This window comes from Lytechinus variegatus, chromosome 8 (assembly GCF_018143015.1).
Source record: "Lytechinus variegatus isolate NC3 chromosome 8, Lvar_3.0, whole genome shotgun sequence".
Lineage (NCBI taxonomy): Eukaryota > Metazoa > Echinodermata > Echinoidea > Temnopleuroida > Toxopneustidae > Lytechinus > Lytechinus variegatus.
This window is the reverse complement of record NC_054747.1, coordinates 2,897,712-2,917,861: the sequence shown is the minus strand read 5'-3', so window position 1 is coordinate 2,917,861 and position 20,150 is coordinate 2,897,712. Positions and strand designations below refer to the sequence as shown.

Below are 20,150 nucleotides of genomic sequence, written 5' to 3'. Positions count from 1 at the left end.
ATGTTGAAAGATGACATTTTGTTGACCTATTGGAGAATCAATAGAATTATGTTGTTTTTTCTTTGAATGTACAATAAAGATATATGGATTTAAATTGATTTTTCCACATGATTTGCTGGTTTTATTTTGTTCTTTTATCAAATCAGTTACATGATTAACACTTGCAAACAGTAGTAAATACCATGGGTGGAAATCGCTCCCCAAGGGTGGGGGGACCAGGGAAGGATTCAGGATTTTCCAAAAAGCTTTTCACCCAAAATGTAAAGTAAAGCAAATTTGACGAGCAAAAAAAAATATCACTTTCAATTCAAGGGGGGGGGGGGGCACACTTGGGAAAAACACTTTTTTTAATTATGGCTCTCAAAAGGGTGGGGGAGGCACAAGTCTGCTTTTTCCATCATAAAAGACCACAAATAGTATGGGGTACATTTAATATTGTGTCTCCCCCTTCCCAAATGGTAGGGGATCGCACGCCCCCCCCCCCTGAGATTTCTGCCCATGGTAAATATCAGCTGGATTTATATTTATCCTTGGGTCAGCAGTGAAGGCCTATATATTGTTAGGTAAAGTATGGACCTACTAGGTCCATGGGTAAAGTGAAATTTGGAAGGTCACAACTTTCTTACTTTGTATCTAATCTTAAATTTATAGAGGTATACTTGATTTTCCCCATTTATTGAAATGAAATTTTTGTAGTGGTCGACCTTTAAAACATCAATTATTCATTCATGGTTTTGATGCGATGAATTCAATAGAGAAAAAAATATTAGAAAAAAGAGAATGGTTCAAGTTTGAGAGATATTGGAACATGAATTAGAATTGCTTTTAAATATTTTGGTGAATATTTATAATCAGAGGAGAGATATGAAAGATGTAAAGAAGATTGAGAGGGGGAAAAAAAAGAGAGAGAGAAGAAGAATGTTGGGGGATAGAGGGAGAGGGGGAGAGCTAGAAAAAAGATAGAATGAAAGAACAGAATGAGAAGATAGGAAAGAAAATGCAAGCGATAAAAAAGAAAAAAAACAAATGCAGTGGAGCATTTTTTAAATGAAATTTTTAGCTTACCCTACTGGGAAAAAGCTGCAACATTAGCTAAGCTTTAGCATCGTTTAGCATTGCAGGTAATGAGGATTTTCCAGGACGTGAAACTTGGTAGTGGGGGGGGGGGGGGCGGGCGGGGGCTCCATTTTCAATTTTTTTAATTACTATTATTATTATTTTTTTTTTTACAGAGATCGACCTACGCAAGTGCCCCGGCAAATGCTCAGCCAATGTATGTGTTAGTGCCCCGGTTAGTGCTTCTGACTGGGGAGTCTCTCCCATCTGTTCCCTTTCCCAGGTCCCTGGTCCCCGCCCTGATCTAGCTGATCCAATTAGTTACCAGCAATACTCCTTGGCTGATCCTTTGTAGATCCCAATTCAATGATAATCCGAATGTTCACAGCATCAATGATAGCATCCCTGGATGCGAGATGTTGCTGAGCTCGCTCGCTAGCGCAGATGCACCAGTACCCAACGCAGAGCTAATGCAACTGGTCTAGTCTGAAGCCACAGACCCTGACTGATATCTCATTTAAAAAGTGTGCCTCGGAACAATTCTAGCAGTTTCAAATCGTTTTTGAAGTTTGAGGTTTGACAAAATTGTAGTAAAAAAGGTCTTAAGGGCTACTTTCGTCTGTAAAATCAGACTGCTTTCAACATACTTTTCTTTCAGGTAAAGTTTTGTGTCTGCAAACGACAGCTAGCTCCCTGTAAGGTCAACTGGGGTCGTGAAATATGCAAATTAGAGTAAATTGCGTTGACTTGCCTGGATGGTCTCTCTGAAACATGACTTTTTACATCTTTTTAATTGAATGAGGTAAGTGTCGACTGGTTTCCGTATGAGAGAGATTTTGATTATTAGTGCTTCAGGAGGAATGGTATCATGTTCCATCGTAAACATATCATTTTAAACGAGGATTTTGGAGAAAAACGTGTTTGATGGTGTGCTCGATTTGTGATGTGCAGCTGCAGTGTAAGAGCAGTTGAGAGAAAGTCGCATCAGCAGCTGCGCTCCGATCCCCCGGCCGTACCGTGTGAAGGCTTTTTAGTTATACTCGCTTCGAACTGTGTCGTGTGTGAATGATGATGGGATATTGGGATAGATTGTAATTGGCGATTTTGTCGCTTGTCTGACTTGGCATTGGCTAAATCATCTACTTGTACGTGTTGTCCGCGTTGGATGAGGAAAAAAGATGAAAATTGACAATTATTTTAAACTAAGGTTAAAGCTTGTGTATAGTTTTGGTAAATCCACCAAAATGCACCTATCACTATTCCAATTCATTGCTAGCTAATATGAATGGATATGCCCTATAACAGTTATGATGTGGAGGATATGAAATGAAAATGTGTTTTACAGGATAAATTTGGCGATTTTACATGGAAATTTAACTTGATCGGGTCACCCGATCAAATTAAAATATCTGTGTGTTTTTGTCTTTCAATTAAATCCTATTCCAAATCATGGAATGGGCTGAAACTTTCAAGATATGTTCTTTGTCTGTAACTTTTGGATATCTAATCACTAAATTTATAAGATAAGTGCTTGAATGCCCATTTTTTAAATTTAAAACAAGCATCGCCGAGAGAGGGCGCTATATATCCAAGATTTGAATATTTGAAATTTTCTCAGAGAAGTGCAGTTGGAAAAATATCAAACGGTCTCTACGCTTCAGTAAGACTGTCATATTAGATGATATTCGATTATCAATCACATTATTGACCCTTTACCAAAGCTATACACAGGCTTTAAGTCCACTTCAGAAAAATGTTGATTTGATTAATATCATCAATATCAAACAAGCAATTTTAACACTAAAAAATTCATCAAAATCGGATGTAAAAATAAAATGTAAAAGTTAAGACTTTTTAAAGTCAGACACTTAACGTTACAGTTTTGCTTATTTTTTTCACAAAATAGTTAGCCTATAATATAGAGGATATGCTACCGAGATAGTCGATGATGTCCTCACTATTTCTATGACTCCGAGTATGAGTTTTGTTTTTTATTGTTTGAATCATAGACCTGCAATAGATCAATTTAATTTTTTACAGGTTTGAAAATCAATTCATAGATCCCTGTTACATGACATCTAGAAAGTCGGTAGCTCCGGGCCGCTCGGAGCCTATCTTGGGTAGGAAAGAAATCAGATGTTAACATCCCAAACCAACCTCGACCACCTTTTTTGGCGAAGCTACCCATGACTACCTCACAAGAGGTAGTCTCAGGCATGCCCTGCAGGCCCTGGGCCGGCCTCGGTCCACGGATTTATAGATGTAAACGGAAACCTACCTCGGCTTGAACCCGTCTCAATCCGTCTGCCAGCGTCTGCAAATTATGTCATAGCATGCAAATTTCCAGATAAAGGAAAGAGGAAAAGTGCACTGAGCGAGAAGAAAAAAATAATGGAAGAGAAAGAAGAGGAGAAGAAGGAAAGGAAAAAGGAGAAAAGAGGATTAATAAGAAAAAGAAGAAGTGGAAGAAGGATGAGAAGAAGGGTAATATAAAAATAAAGAGAAGAAGAAGAGAAAGGGGAAGAAGGAAAAAATGAGAAAAAGAGTCCTTAAGTAGGAGAAGAGGAAGAAGAAGAAAAGAAAGAAGAAAAGGAAGGAGGAGGAGAAAAGGAAGAATGCGGAGGAGAAAGAGAGGAATAATAAGGAGAACAAGAAGAAGAGAAGGAACTGAGAAGAGGAAGAAGAAGAGAAAGAAGAGGAGGATGAAGAAAAATAAGAGGAAGAAGAGAAAGAAGAAGAGAAAGGAGAAGAATAAGAAGAAGAGGAATAAAGAGAAGAGGAATATAAAGAAGAAGAAAAGGAAGAAGAATAGAAAGGAGAATAAGACGAGTGAGAAGAAAAGGAAGGAGAAGAAAGAGAAGGAGAAGAGAAAGGAGAGAAAGAAGAGGAGAAAGAAGAAGAGAAGTACATGTAGAAGAAGAGGAAAGAGAAGTATAGGGAGTGGAAATCGACATACAAAATATTGTGATTATTAAAGATATTTATCAAAGGCATGAAATTTACTTCTGCACAACAGTCACCAACCTTTTGTACAAGTATCCAAAAGCTAGGTGGACCCAAGATTTTCAGGGCCAAGGAAAATGGAGAAAAGAAGGAAAGGAAAAAGATGAAATATATATCTTTTATATTAGTCTTGCACAAAAAGTATATTTTTGTGGGAAGAAGGTCAATATTTTTGCATGATATTTGCAGCTTTTAATGAATTTTTCCCCCATATGCCTTTTCTGAGCCCCTCAAAATTGTTGGCTCATTTTTTTTTAAAACCACCCCTTAAACTTAAAAAAAAAATCCCTTCCAACAGACTATAAAGTTTTTGTCAGTCATTCCCCGACCATAAACACAATGAATAATGTGCGTGTACTGTATGAAGTATTTCACTGTGCAACTTTTTTCTCAAGCAAGAGGATGTAACTACAGGTAAACTAGAATTTAAGTTAAATTAGTTTGAGAGGTATATACATTTGGTATCTGCAAACAACACTACTGTTACGTTTGTATTAAGTAGGAGAAAGGAAGGTGAATACAAGGGGCGACTGAAAAGTGTTGAGCCTAACATAGAAAGGATTAAGATTCATGAATGAAGCACAACATGTTTAGAAATCTGCATACTTGGTAGTTCATGGTTTTGTTCCATGGTACAATTGAAAATCTAGGCATACATGTTCATTTGTTCTGTTGATCATAAATATGTTCTTAATTATTTCCTTTCTTTTTTTTTACAGATATAAAAAAAAACAAGATGCCGAAGTGCAGTGACTTCAAAAGTCCTCTGAAGAAATTGAAGGTGAAGAACCTCAGAAATATTCTTATTGGTGTTGATTGTTGACACGATATTTTTTGTACCTTTTCATCTATTTTTTTAGAAAATTGTATTATGGCACTTTCAGAGTAAATTTAGAAAGAAATACATTGTCAGTGCTCGATTCTACTGAAACAAACCGGATTGGACTTTATTTTGTCAATCTCACCATCGATTGATAGCATTTGGTGCCATTTTGATGCCATTGATCATTGGTACTTAGGACTTGCTGTTCAAATGTTGATTTATGCATTATGCTGTGAGAGAGAATAAAAAAGAACCCATAAAAACAAAAATAAAAAGAGTGCAATACATGAATAAAAAAAAACACTTAGGCTATTAAAGCAAAATATTTTCCTGGAGGACTGGACATCTTAGGGTATTGTGCTTAACTTTCAATTTTCCTTGTTTTTCAATGAAATGAAACAAATATCCTTCCTAGTTCCTACCTTCCAGACGTTTTATCCGACAAGTCCTGTTTTAACTGACAGTTACCATAGTAACAGTGACTCTCAGCCAATTGCATTCAAGGAAAGTTGACAGATCTGACAACTTGTCAGACAAAAATGTTTATGAAACACTCCCCAGGGTCCTGTAACACAAAAGTTAGTGATTAATCATACACTTGACTTTCACAATTAATTGTACATTGTAGTCAATGCAATCAATCGTTAAAATATATTCACATGTACGGTCATTGCTAAGCTTTGTGTTACAAGCCCCAGGAATCTTAAGCCTGTTCACGGTTGTAACCTGCGCACGAGCAGAAAAAGGTCATTTGAGATAAACCATGAAGGTGGCTTTCAAATTCACTGACTTAGACATTTGTGATTTGATGATTATTCATGTATTCCTTTCAAAATATTTATTTTATCACATCCAAGTTGAAGAGTGATAAATTGAGCCTTCATAATCACTGGTATTTGACAGTAGCCTAAACAATAGTCAAATGTGCCAAAGGCAGACAATAAAACAGACTTCCAAACTTTATCCCTGATATACTATTCTAGTCACCTAATCTAAACAATGCCTTTTGTTCTTAAAATTTGAATACTCTACCGGTAAAGCTTACGCAACATCTACATTTGAAAATGATAGTGCTTATCCTAATGAAAAATCACAAAGATAATTTGAGAAAAGTTGATCATGAGCTTACTGTGAACTGGCTTATAGCACCATCTCAAGTTATCAACTACTCAAATTGGGCTAGGTTTTTAACCCAGAATGCAACACTGAGCAGTGTAGTCTTGTAATATACATGTAGGCCTACTTGAAAAAAAATAACATGCTAATTCACTACCGTATACATTCATACCACAGTAGATCTATCCTACCAAGTAGCCAAAGCGAGTACTTTCTTCTAAAAAACCATTTTAGTTTTTCTTTTATACACAGTTCAAACCCCGGCCGCATCAGACCAAAAGACATTAAAAGATGGGAGTTGCTGCTACCCTGTTTGGCATGCAACGATTAGAGGGATAGAGCCTCGTGGATCTGGCGCTGCACAGCGGCTGCCGGGCCCACGATCAATTGGGCAAAGCAAATTTTCAGAGTATTTCATTTCATGTCTATTTCGAACAACGAAATATGGATTTGGGATTGGATTATGAATAGTAATCTGTAAACAAAGTGCAAAGGTATGTTTTAAGACTAGATATTTGCAACTCACAGTCAATGAGAGACCACTTACAGTCATTGATCCAAAGTTTTAAATCTAGGGCCCGTAACACAAAGGTTAGCGATTGATCGCATGCTTTATTTTGATTGATTATACATTGTAGTCAATGGAATCAATCGTAGAAATATGTTATACGATCAATGCTAAGTTTGTGTTACGGGCCCCGGTATACAAGCAGGGCAATGCCATAAAATATGTACGTCCGACCCCCTATATGTGGGACCTTCATGAAATTTTCTGTCTCTGATTTCTTGTTCTTTTGAGAGTCTGTAATGTTCTCAAAGGACCATGAGTTGGTCAGTTTATGAAGTGAAGTAAAACTTGAGAAAAATGGGGGTCAGACGTACAAAAAGGTTGACTATTTTATGGAATTGCCCAGCAGCAATTGCCCTTACCCTCCCTCCACTTTGTCGGTTCATTGCATCCTCAATCCAACCCTCCTACTCTCCTGCTCCTCTTACCTCATCCATGTCTTCTTAGTCCATCCAATGTTTGTCAGTTCTCTCCCCCTGTTACAACAAATCTGTTATATATTTAATCCTTGATGTGATAATATTTGCAGGAGGATCTACTTGGAAAGCATCCATCGTCCTCGTCGACGACCATCCCCAATTCCCATCTCGATCCCGATGACCTGTTTGCCGAGTCCTTCTCTCAAGACGATAATCAGCTTCGAAGGCCTATGAATGCATTCCTACTCTTCTGTAAGCGTCATCGTCAGGTGGTGAGGACTAGGCACCCGTGGCTCGATAACCGAGCTTGCACCAAGATGTTAGCCGATATGTGGGGCGCACTGGATGGAGACGAGAAGGAGAAATATCTGCAGCTTGCGAGAGAGGTAAGGCATTGTTGACTGCAGCGTATGAAAGACATGAGGGCAACGGGGCGACTAGCCCTCATGACGGCCCAAATTGCTTGCAAAACTTCCTCACCAAATACATGCTGGGGGGGGACTATTCTTCCTAAAGTCGCCCCAAGATCTGTCAAATTCTTTTTTTAATCATCACTTTATTCAATATTCAAATTCTAACAAAGGAACATAGGTGAGTACATAATAATAAAAAGAAATAAGCCCAGGGGGGTGTTTCACAAAGATTTAAGTATGACTTAAGTCGCACTTAAATGCCGACGCGTACATGATATGCAACACGTGATCTTATTGATAGATACGCAGCAGTGGTGCGCGTCCTCATGGCACGATCTGACCAATGCGGTCAAGCCTTTCATACAGTACGCAACTCGGCATTTAAGTGCGACTCTAAGTCATACTTAAATCTTTGTGAAACACCCCCCCAGGTCATGAACTAATATATTACAAGCAGGTTAACAAAGGTAAATTACAGAGAAAACAAATCACAATGTAAACAACATTTACTTAAAAAACAATGATAAAAAATATAGAAGATCAAGTTTTGAGCAATAAAGATATGAGGGGTTACGTATTTCAAAGAAGTGTGCCTGATTCCATAGTATTGAGCTTGAAAGCAGGGGCGCGAGTGCAAAGTCCTCATTGCCAAGCTTCCGGGCCCGATTACTGAATCCTAGCGTTGAGGGCCGAACTAATCTGACACACCGCTCCCCATGTCAAAACTTGATCCCCCAGAATATTCAAGATGGAAAATCAATATTTAACTATGGCAGAGTAATGATTGCTGTTACTGCATAATTGCTTATTACCCCATAAAAAGAACCCCTTAAAATGAAAAAATTAGCCCCCCCATTCATTCCCCCAATAATCAAAATGATTTCCTAACCTGGTTGACTGTCTTACAAATACTGTAGCTTTTTTGATCCGGTTTAATAAACTATTCCCAACTTCAAATTCAGTTTGGCAACTAAGTTGATTGTGTATATGTCAAGGGTTCCCGCAGTCATGAAAATCCTGGAAAAATTTGTGGTCATGGAAAGTCAGGGAAAAGTCAGGGAATTTGGAAAATTTGTGAAAAGTCATGGAATTGAATTTACCACTTGTAGGGACCGTGATTTTCCGCGATCGCTGAGAACGGACATAATGTGATATGCGCATACAAGACCTGCATTATTATTATTATTAATACCGGGTATTAGTAATTCCTTAAATGCACTGAGCACGGTAAGTGGGAGCTCAAGCTTAAAGGTAAATGCTAGTTTTGGTAACGATATCAAAATGAGTTCGTACAGAATCCAATGAAATGACCACCAAAGTGTCTGTTTGTATAAATAAAACGCATGTGCTAAAGGATTCTGGAAGAAATTGTGTAATTGCTGAGAAATCAGCAAATAAGCACAGGATTCGGGTAGAGCGTCGGGCCCAACGCTCTAAGCAATAATTATACATTGTCCGACGTGCGCTTATCTGTGTTGGGGATCTTCGGTGTGAACATTTTTCAGCGTAGATTTCAAGATTTCACAAAGTTAAGTTAATGTAACTGTACCGGATCTAGATCCTCGGTGATATACTGACAATTAAGCCTTGTTTTACAGACTTTTTCATGAAATCAGTGTTTACTGCAACTACTGGAATTTCTCTTTAAAGCAATGGTAATACTGTGGCGCATTCTTTTCTCTGAATATAAATTAATGATAATCCGCTTAAAAAAAATCAGAACAACGTCTATATTAAAGCGCTTTACAGATATATTATTACCCTTATTGGACCCAAGCATGCGGCATACAACATACAGGTAGGCACTTTCTCCACTCCCTGGGGAGCATTCTAACAAGCCTTCTAACAAGATTCCATTGCTAGGCTTTCTACATAGGCTTTCACATCCTACCGGGTATCCATTTAACACCTGGGTGAGAGTGGCAAAGTGTGGATTGATGCCTTGCCAAAGGACGCTAGGCCATGGTGGGATTCGAACTCGTGTTCCTAGGATTACAAGGCGAAAGTCAGAACTGCTACACCACGATGCTTCCGCATTCAGCTATTATAATAATAATAATAATTGTAAATTTATATTGCGCAATTTCTATTTGGATATACTCAACTGCGCATTACAATACATAACAGATAAACAGAAAAACAATTATTAACAGGATACGCAAAAATTTTAAAAGTAAAATTAAGTTCGCTAAATTAATCGAAGAAAATAAGTAAAGATTAATTATTTCTACAAAATACATAACCAAAAACATGAAAAAGTGACTTTTTTAAAAACTATCTTGAAAGAGGTGGGATTTCAGTTTGGTGTTAAATAAGTTGACAAAGGATGCATTTCTCGTTATTTATTTGCAAGTTCTTATACATGTATATTATTTGGTTCAATTTGACAGTGTAAAGCTGCATTCATGAAAGCCCACCCTGATTATAAATGGAGCGGTCCTCATCGACACGCTGGTGGAAAAGTAACCAATCCTGGTAATATAACAACACGTCTGCCAAGCACAGAGGAAAACAAGGCCGGAATCACCGTCGGAAAGCTAGCAGGTAAATCACATCGTTGGTCTTACCACCAGGTTTTTTTTTAGATAGAGGGGTGACTCTAAAGTTTTGAGCCTTACATAGAAAGGATTAAGATCTGAAGACCTGGGCCCCGTCTTACAAAGAGTTATGATTGATCCGATCAATCACAACTATGGACGGCCAGCAACGTCATCTATTATGCATGCTTGTTCAAAATATTTTCTAACTTTGATGTATATTCATGCATTGATTGTTTTCTTAAAAATTCACTGTGCTTCTCTTTGTTTACAAAGGACATTGTCCAAATTTCCTGTAGAAAAATTTATGACTCTGATGGATTTCCATAGAGTAACAATTGATTGGATCAATGGTAACTCTTTGTTAGACGGGACCCCTGATGTGGTCCATAAAATCTCTCACATTTCTTAATCGTACCCACCAAATTTTCTTGGTCATTGCAATATTTAGTCTGATTTTACAGGCTCCTGTATCATAGTGTCTAGTGAAAAATGGATAAGCTTGAGTTGGCCTTCTTTGGGGTTTATGACATAGGATGCTTTCATTTTTCTGACTGCTCCTTGGTAATGCATATTATAATAATGATTTATAAAGCATCTTTTCCATTTTGATTAAATGCTCAAGGCACTTTAGAAGAGAGCAAAACATATAAGTTAAGATAACTTAGAGAAATACAAGAAAGGATAAATTACAAATGAGGAAAAATTTCAATTAGTGCCAATTCTCAACTGGGGTCAGGTCTGTCAGCTGCAGAAACTTGATGACAGCTCGATACTCAGGTTTTTCCGTTTTTCAAGAGAAACCTGATGCAGATATTTAGGACCCTATACAATAAGACTAGTTAGACCATAACTTAAGACCAGAGTTTAGATTAAAACCCTGAGTTTTGAAAACGGGCCTGAGTTAATAGCCCCTTCAAAATAACTTCCTCCTTTTTCAGATCCATCTCAAATGGGAGGGCTAAGTCTTCTATTACTCGCTGGCCAGCAAGAGACGAGTACAAAACGTGTAGCGCCCTCATCTGACCAACATAAAACAGTCCGTAGGAGTAACTCGGAACCAGCAACCAACGAGAGGGAAGATGATGACAGCATTAAATCAAAATTATTCCAGTTTGCCGAGGTAGGCTTGCTCTCATGATTTTATGTAGAAATGTGTATTCTTTTTCAAAATTTATAAAGTATTTCTGATTTTTAGTACATTTGTGACCATTCATCCTCAAAACCAGTGACAAGTCGCCAGGCGAGATTCTCTGTAAATTGCAAAATTATTTATTTTGTTTTAAAATGGTAAAAATGATGAGGGTCCTGTACAGCGCTGGTCCTGTAACACATTGGTTAGCGATTAATCGTACGCTTGATTGTACATTGTAGTCAATGGACTCAATCGTAGAAAAAGGTTCTACGATCATTGCTAAGCTTTGTGTTACGGGCCCCAGGAAAAGCTTATCTGGAAGAGTGATTCTCCCTCTTCATTCCGTCACAATCTGAAGTTGTAAATTTAAATGAATATTGAGATTTAAAAAAAATTCTTTGAGCCTATTTTGGGAGACAGTTTTGAAGTATTACACACTATGCATTTTCCTTAAGCGCTTAGAGACATTCTTTGTGATAAGCGCTATATAAATGTTGTTAATTATTATTATTATTATGCAGATTTCGTGCTTGAGTGAATCCAGAAATCCATAGCTCTTTCTGAGTTTTCGTGCATTAAATCAAGAAATTGTGTGGTATATTTTTCATCAATTTTGACAAGATAGTTTACTCAAGTTTATAGTGTTCGAATAAACAGTGGTCTCATATGAACAAACTGTTACATTGAAATACTGGGTAGGGAAGGGGTTTTTATGAGCAAATAAATTGAAATTGAATTGAAATTGACCATGGAAAGGGGGGAGGGTAGCTGTAATTCTAAATTCTTGTAGTTTTATTGATAGAAATTTATTTGTAGTTTGGCAGGTGTGAGTGGAAGGAGGGGGATGTATTCGGGGATAAGATGAAGTCCTCGAAATGAAAGGTGAAAGTCTTGTAGATTTGTTGATTAATGCCTAAACTGTCATTTTTTCCGCTCCTCAGATGTGCTCCGATCAACTTGCCATGAATCCAGAACACAACTCTGATTCAATACACCTTACCAATGTGACAATCCCTGTTAACAATACAACCGTGGGCTCAAAGGATAGTACATTGGATGCATCCAGTAATAACAATAATACAATACCTCTTAACAGTCAGATGCATTTCAGGTTAACCTCAGACAATCAAGCAGCTGAAATAACCAATGGATCAATGAGAACTGAAATAAAGGATGAAGATGACATGGATAGGAAAGTGGGTTTTAGGAACGAGGAGGAGGAGGGGGTGATGGAGGCAAACGATGCAAAGAAGGTTGAAGCAAAAGATGAGGAAACGGAGGAAGGGATGACCAAAATAAAGATGAATAATAAGAAGAGGAAAAGCGAGAAGAGCTCCAAGAAGAAGAAGAAAAAGAAGAAGAAAGTTTTGAAGGTAAAGGATGAGAGCGAAGCCCTCTCTCTGAGCTGGCCTGGAGCATTGAAAGGTGTCTTCAAGAAGGAAAGCAATGGAAAAGAAGAGAAGAAGGATGAGGAAGAGAAGGAAGAAGAAGAGAAGGAGAAGGAAGGTAGCTTGACTGATAGTGAGGATTCCAAGTCAGCCGGGCAGAGGAAGTCTAGGCGATCCTGTAAGGGGAGGTTGTATCGCAAGCTCGTTGATCAGGTAATTACAAAAATCTTTGTTTAGATATGATCTTTGAAGGTTTGCATTGTATTATTCTTCTCAGAAATGTCGATCACATGTGAAAATATTTTTTCTCGATCATTTGGGAACCCCCTTTTAAAAGCCCAACAATGCTGTCATAATAGTTTTTTGTTATTACACAGGGGATGTTAGAATCACTACAGCGGCCAGAGAGACCGTTTAACTGTAAGAAGGCTTGGCGCCATACCAACGAAGGAATGAGTGGTTTCAGTGATGCGGAAGATGAAGTATTTCAACCAGAGGATGGGAAGAAGGCTAGAAGACCCAGGAAAAGAACAAACAGTGGATCCAGTGTAACGTGCTCAGATTTGTAAGTAGCAAGCCCGTGAAACTCTAAAGTGTGCGATCATCAACTTAACAGTTCTGGTTTTGATTTATAAAGTTGCTAATAATATGACTTCAAGCACTACTGATGATCTGATCTGATGCTGAATGATATAAGATAATGACAGTTATGATGATTATGTTGATGATGATGATAGGGATAGTGATGGTGTTCGTGGTGATGGTTCCTTTGGTAGGGATTGGCTGTTCACTGGCTGTTCATGTGGGACCCGGTGTCCTCAGATTGCTAGAGCTCCTGTGAGTTATGTACTGACTGGGTTTACCCCTTAAATTGTCAGTGAACGGGGCAGCTAGAGGGCACTGGGTTCCGCATGATGATGGGCCGATGGATGGGTTGGGGTGAATGAAGCATATGTGAAATTATTATTCTTACATTGTACTTGTTTATGGTTCTTGTGTAGTATTTATATAAATTTCTATAAAATCTAATTTTTACATTGTAAAAGAGAACTGTTGCTCGGCTAGCGCCATGAGCGTCTACTGACGGTGTGTGCGCTCTACAAATATACACTTTTATTGTTATTATTGTAGTGGTGATGTTGATAATGTTGATGTTGGCAGTGACAGTGGTGATAATACTGATGTAATTGTTATGGCTATTTATCATCATATTTCTCTAATATTATTTCACCTTTGTAGTGACTATGGTGAGATCAATGTCGAAGCCAGATTAGCGACATTACCTCAGTATGCTCCAGAACAATTCAGAACAAAGAAGAAAACTGGTTTGAAATCGAAAAAGACCTCGGACATATACAAGAATGCTAAGTTCATCAAAGAAAGGGGTAAGCAACATTCACCTTCTTAATCAGGGTAGGAGGGAGGCAGTCAAGCCCTATAAAGCCATTAGCTTGCTATTACCTCAGGCTAGTGAATATTCAAGACATTTTTTCTAGGGCAAACAAATTTAGTTCCAAATGTATATTGATAAAAAAAAATTCTTTTATTGTTTTATGCTCATGTTTTATTTTTTTTGTCTCACATGCATAGCCAATATTTAACATTGCCATATGAAAGAGGGAAACCAAGGCTTTGAATTATGCAGCTTTTTAAAGATTTATTCATTCATTAGAATATATTTATTCATGTACAAAAGATCAGCAAAAAGCTGGTTTTCATCAATGATCTGATGAAAACAGAATTCTGATTACAACACATAACATAAATATATACAAATCCAATTGCACACCGCAGTGCTCAGGTGGTATTTCACCTTTAATCTCTTGGCCTCTGAAGTGTATAGTGATTTATGATTCTTTGACACCTCCCACCACCGAAAGTATGAGCGTTAACAATGCATTATGGGTGATTTTCTTTGTCTACAGGTAAAAGTAAAGTGATGAGGTCACTGTCTTCCACTGAGATGACCGTCACTGGCAGCCAGAAAAGAAAAGCAAGGAAATCGTCAATTATGCACCTTCTACCTACTAAAGGTGAATAGGCGTCAAAGGTCCCCTCTCTGTGGGGAATTCTGTCAAAATCATTTGTCAAAGTTTAAAGTGATTGGTTAACATTGGTTTGACTTTTAAAAAATCTGAGCTAGAAGGTCACACTTGTCACCTGTGTCTAGGATATGTTACAAAAATGAAGCCCAGAAAAAATTGCGTTCAAAAATAATTATTTAGTGCTTCCAAAAATTGAAATATAAAGTGACCAGAAACACTATCTTAATTTCATCCCATAGACTTATGCGTACTATTTAGGCGTCTATAAGACGCCTATTTACAAAATCGGGGTTTACCTTGTAGTTTTAGCTTTTCATTCTCAATAATGGTTGTTTTCAGGGTTTATTAGTTCTAATACATGCACTGGTACACATGTTTCATCTTGGTTTGAGAATTTTTTAAATCGGCTGCTCACAAAGTTAAATAATACCTTTAAAGTCAAGTTTGTAAAGTTTTGGCAGTTATAATCGTGAGAGAGTGTTGTAATATAACATAAAAAATTCATTTTCAACCAATCAAAAAGAAGTATTTGGGAATTGCATTTGATTTTTTTTTTACGGTGATTAAAAAAGCAATTGTGTGTACATGGGGGTCCAAGATGTTTTGTCCTCTCTCTCATTAATGTTACTATTATTTTAATTTTTTTTAAATAACACTTTTCAAACGATTGTCTTGGAAGTGTAGTGATTGTGCATGTATGAGAACTATTTTCAAATATTTTATCCTAGAAGTATCTCCTATGCACGAGAAGTGGATGATAAAAATGGGAACAAAATTCTGTTCAAACTGCTATATTTGTGAATAACACAATTATTATTTGTTAATGATAATAAAAAAATGATAATGATGATGATGATAATGATAATAGGGTATTACAGAACAGCACACAAACCCCCTTGTTAGGTGCTTAAGGTGCTCCTAAATACCTCGGTTAAGCTAGTCTGCAGATTCTTGTGCTCGCAGCTTTTGAGGAATTACTTCGTGCTGGTACCCATTTATCTCACCTGGGTTGAGTGCGGCACATTTTGGATCAATTTCTGGCTGCAGGAATTTTTGCCATGGCTGGTATGATTGCTTAATGAAATGATAACATCATCCTCATTTTGAATCATCTCATCTTGTAGATCCTCACAGCATTACCAGCACAGTGCAGTCTTCACACTCAACTCCCAGAATGGACAAAGTAATTGGATCAAAGGTCAAGAGGTCAATAAGTGACCCTCAACCTTTCACCTTATCTGACCTTGCAGAGGTCGCTTCCATGGAACTCAAACCATGCAGGTAAAGGGTTAAAGGGCCCAGCCACTGACAAATCATGGGAAAATTGAGTCAATACAAAAATTTCAAAAGGCCTATTGACTTGCATTATATAATCCATCCGTCATGAGCGCCCGTCGGACTAATGTGATAAAAGTTTGGACAGCAGGAGTTTGACCGAACTCGTGATGGTTATTTACTTCGGATCATCGCAGATCCAGTTTCCAACAATCCCAATTCCTAGACTCATAGCAGGTCTTTTGATTGCTAAACCAAAATAAATAATCTCTGTGAAGTTACATGTTTCAAAGTGAAAACACACAGTTTACTTCTGGTTGGTTAGTCTACTATTGCTCTCCTATTGACCTCCCAGACATGCTGGCGTCTATTACATAACACCCCCAGGCATGCAGCCAAGTGAAAGATTTGAGTCCCTCCTCTGTTCTGAGATAAGCCTTGATTTCCCTGTGATTTGTCAATGAAAGGTCGCTTTAAAGTTGTCTTATTAAAATGAGGAGCATAGAGATGTGTATAAGGGTATTTTTTTTCATTGTCCAGTTGGGAAAGCTGAACATGTGTGACATCACTAATCTTGTTTACATTGCGAATGGGAGGATTCACCATAGCATTTGTGTTCTCGACATATGTGACGCATCACACCGAGACAACAGAATTGTTTCATATCCAATTTCACTCATTTTTTTCACAGAGTAATTATGAAACATGGAAGAACCAGAAAATGAAAAAAAATAATCTTCAAAATTTTGACTTTTTTATTGGTTTGTTGAATTCAGAGGAACTTTGATTTGGGACTTGTCTCTCATTTCGGTGTGATCGAAAACATATGCTCGAAAACATATGCTCATTACTATTTTGTCAATCCAATTTCACTCTAACTTCCATTGATCTTATTCTTTGATATTTCTGTTTTCGCACAAACTATTAAACTTATCCCACAGGTTTCATTAAGGCATTTCAGCATTGAATTTCTATAACGCAGATAATCTTTTGTTAAAAGCCCTTTGAAACAAAGCAGCCTATGTCGAAAATCAGTGAATCAAAAGAACGTTGCAGTCTAAAAAGAGAAATGCCAGTAGTTGCAGTAAACACTGATTTCATGAGAAAGTCTGTAAAACCAGGCTTAATTGTCAGTATATCATCAAGGATCTAGATCTGGTACAGTTACATAAACTGAACTTTGTGAAATCTTGAAATCTACGCTGAAAAATGTTCACACTGAAGATCACCAACACAGATAGGCACACGTGGGACAGTGTATTATTATTGCTGGAATAAAGACCCGACAGAAGTGACCAAATCCGCGCTTATTTTGCTTATTTCTCAGCAATTACACAATTTCTTCCAGAATCCTTTGGCACATATTTTTTATTCATACAAACAGACACTTGGGTGGTCATTATATTAGATTCTGTAAAAAGTCATTTTGAGATCGTTACCAATACTAGAATTTATCTTTAAACTCTGGACAAATTTCAAACGACTTTCGACAATGACCCCTAACCTACCCATTGTGATTTGATGGGCATTTTCAATAGATGCTGAACATTAATAATAATAATAATAATGCTCAATTCTTGTATAGCGCATCACACATAGGATAGCATGTCCCTATGCGCTTAAAGAAGAAATAGTGAAAGGTAAGAATAAAGTAATCAAGATATTTAGATTGGATCATTAGTTCAAAGTTGGTATTTTATGCATTGAAAAGATATGTTTTGAGGGATCTCCTGAATGTACATAAATCACTTTGATATCTCATTGAATTAGGTAAAGCATTCCAGAGGACAGCAGAGGCATGAGTAAAAGCACACTCACCATATGACTTTGTAAAGACAGAGGGAACAACAAATAATGCTTTTGAGCTTGATCTAAGATTTCGGGATGGCTGGTAATATGATACTAAATCGAGTAAATAGGACGGGGCAATTTTATAAGAACAGTCGTGTGCAAAAACTAGAAGCTTGAATACAATCCGGGAACGGACAGGGAGCCAAAAAGTGTCTGCGAACTGGATGCTACAATATACTAATATCATTCAAGAGGTTCAAATCCTGCTGGGTCCAAGATTTTTTTTAAATACTTTTTTTCAGATCGATATTCTTCACTGGGTAAAGGCCGGAAAAAATTGTATTTGCAATTCAAACTTCGCCAGCAAGCCTTTTATAGCTTTCCATTGTAAATGTTGTTACCATTTCTTTAAAACTGCAGCTCTGCAAGTACAGCATGTACCCCTGGCAGTCATGTACAAAGGCCCAACCTCTGCCTCGCAGCAGTGACAGTCTCATAACCAAAATACCACAATGATTGCATCAATATCCTCAAGGAAATATTCAGTCATCCATATTTGTCCAGCAACAGCACTGCGAACATGGTGTGTATGAGCCTTTCAACGAGGCTACAATGACAGAATTTTTTTTTTCACCACTACATGGCAATAAGAAAGCTGTCTGTAGGGCCTTTTCGAGTTTCACCGGTGGAGAAATGCATGGATATTCATCGCTCTGTGCTTGGCGGGAAATTACGACAATCGACCAATCAAGACGATGGGCTCTTCCTTGGCGTAGACCATTGTTGATATGTGTGTGTGAGTCAAAAGTCTGAGAGATGCCTCCTGATTGGCTGTTCCTGTATCATGAGCAGATTCAAAAGTTCGTCTCACTGCACTTTCCGCTCACTGCTTCACATCTTGTGAGTGCAGTCTTTCCACCTCAGACCATAGTCAGTGGAAGGCCTTGTTGAAAGGCTTGGTGCACTGCCTGTTGTAGATCCTTGACCAAAGCATCATGACAACAGGATATCTTTATAGAGGCTGTTCGTTAATTATTGTTCGGAAAGTGCTACACACATGTTTGTATTCAACACAATGGACCGTATTCTGAAGTCGGGTTTAACTTAAACTCGTGTTTAAAGTTGTGGTGTAAGTATGGATAGCCAATTGTTAAATAAGTCACTAATGGTAGAGATATCATACTTCAGCTCATTAGGCTCTCATATCAATCATAATTGTCTAGGAAGTATAAATAGATGATTGTGTCCACCATCGATGAATCAGGAAAGAGCACAGTTAACATAAGAAATATACAACTTAATACAAATTTTGACACTTTTGGCTTCCCATAATTTTAGCACAAAGTTAGACCATGGTCTAAGACCTGACTTCGGAATACGGGCCTAATTGCCAAAAATTATGTCTCCCAGTAAAAAATAATGAATGTCATATGGTATTGTATGTTAACTTTAAAAAATGTCAAGCTAAACTGAATTAGTGGAAAAAAAATTCAAAGTCAATCAAGGTCAATCTGCATTGATGCGTTTAATCTCACTAAGGGTGTGTTCATGCTTCCATTGCGAGGACAGAATCAGCAATTTCAAACGGCGATTCCAAACGCCGATCATAAACGTGGTTTTGGGAGTGCTGTTTATGCTTAACTTTTCAGAGCAAATCATGATCTCCAGCTGGCTTCGCATCGTAAAGCGAGATCAAATTGGGCGCGCCTTTTTTCGAAAGTTTTTTTTCCGATTGTTGTTATTACGTAGAGATAACATGGAGCAATACGACTGTATTTGCCCGCGGATTTTCATCTCACCGGAAGCATGTACCAAATGACGTCATTTAAACACGTTTACGATCGTGGTTCTGTTTATACTTCCCCAGAAAGCCTGATTCTGGTCAAACGACGTTTACAAACGCACCTTTTTGTGAGTTTACGATCAGCGTTTTGAAACAGCGTTTAAATGAAAGTAAGCATGGACGCAACCGTCTTTTGGACTAATCACGTTTGGAAACGCTGATTCTGGCCTGAAAAGTGGAAGCATAAACATGGCCTTAAAAATGACAGAAATGGGTGTATAGAAACAAAAGCAGTCCTGAGACAGGAAGTCCTAAAAGTTTATCTTGCCAGTATCATGATTTCTAGGACATAATTCCATGTTAGTATTTGAATACATGCCACAGTGTGTTTGGTTTACTGGTTTACATTGTCCACTGTTCTGCATTGCCAATTAACATTTTGATCAAATTCACATGTAATCAAGTTAAAGAAAGTTGAACGACATTCATAATTTTACCTGAGAAGCTGTTAAACAGCTTGTTCAATGCTAAACTAAACCAAAGTTTACGGTCATATTGACAATCAATTTGAACAATCATTGGACAATTAATTTGAACAATCATAATTATTAGCTTATGCACGATCACTGAGAATCTAAGTTCACAGTTTTGCTGCGATCAATGACTTCATGAGAAAGTTTTTAAATTAGGGTTAACTGTCACTATATCCACAGCTACCAAGTCTCACGCATTATGCGTGAGACTCAAGCATTTTGGACTCTTGTTCATCCCCTCAAATCTCTGTCTCACGCAAAAATC

General features: G+C 37.6%; 1 protein-coding gene across 1 annotated transcript; it reads left to right on the top strand.

The window, feature by feature from the left end:
- The first annotated feature begins 1,774 nt into the window (after window positions 1–1,774).
- On the top strand, window positions 1,775–18,723 carry LOC121419817 (HMG box transcription factor BBX-like). The gene is made up of 11 exons (XM_041614280.1): window positions 1,775–1,858; window positions 4,779–4,840; window positions 7,096–7,371; window positions 9,789–9,942; window positions 10,877–11,058; window positions 12,012–12,671; window positions 12,836–13,023; window positions 13,698–13,843; window positions 14,384–14,491; window positions 15,628–15,784; window positions 17,990–18,723. Exons 2-11 carry the CDS (start codon window positions 4,796–4,798, stop codon window positions 18,066–18,068), a joined length of 1,995 nt encoding a protein of 664 aa, XP_041470214.1. The 5' UTR covers window positions 1,775–1,858; window positions 4,779–4,795; the 3' UTR covers window positions 18,069–18,723.
- Window positions 18,724–20,150: the final 1,427 nt, after the last annotated feature.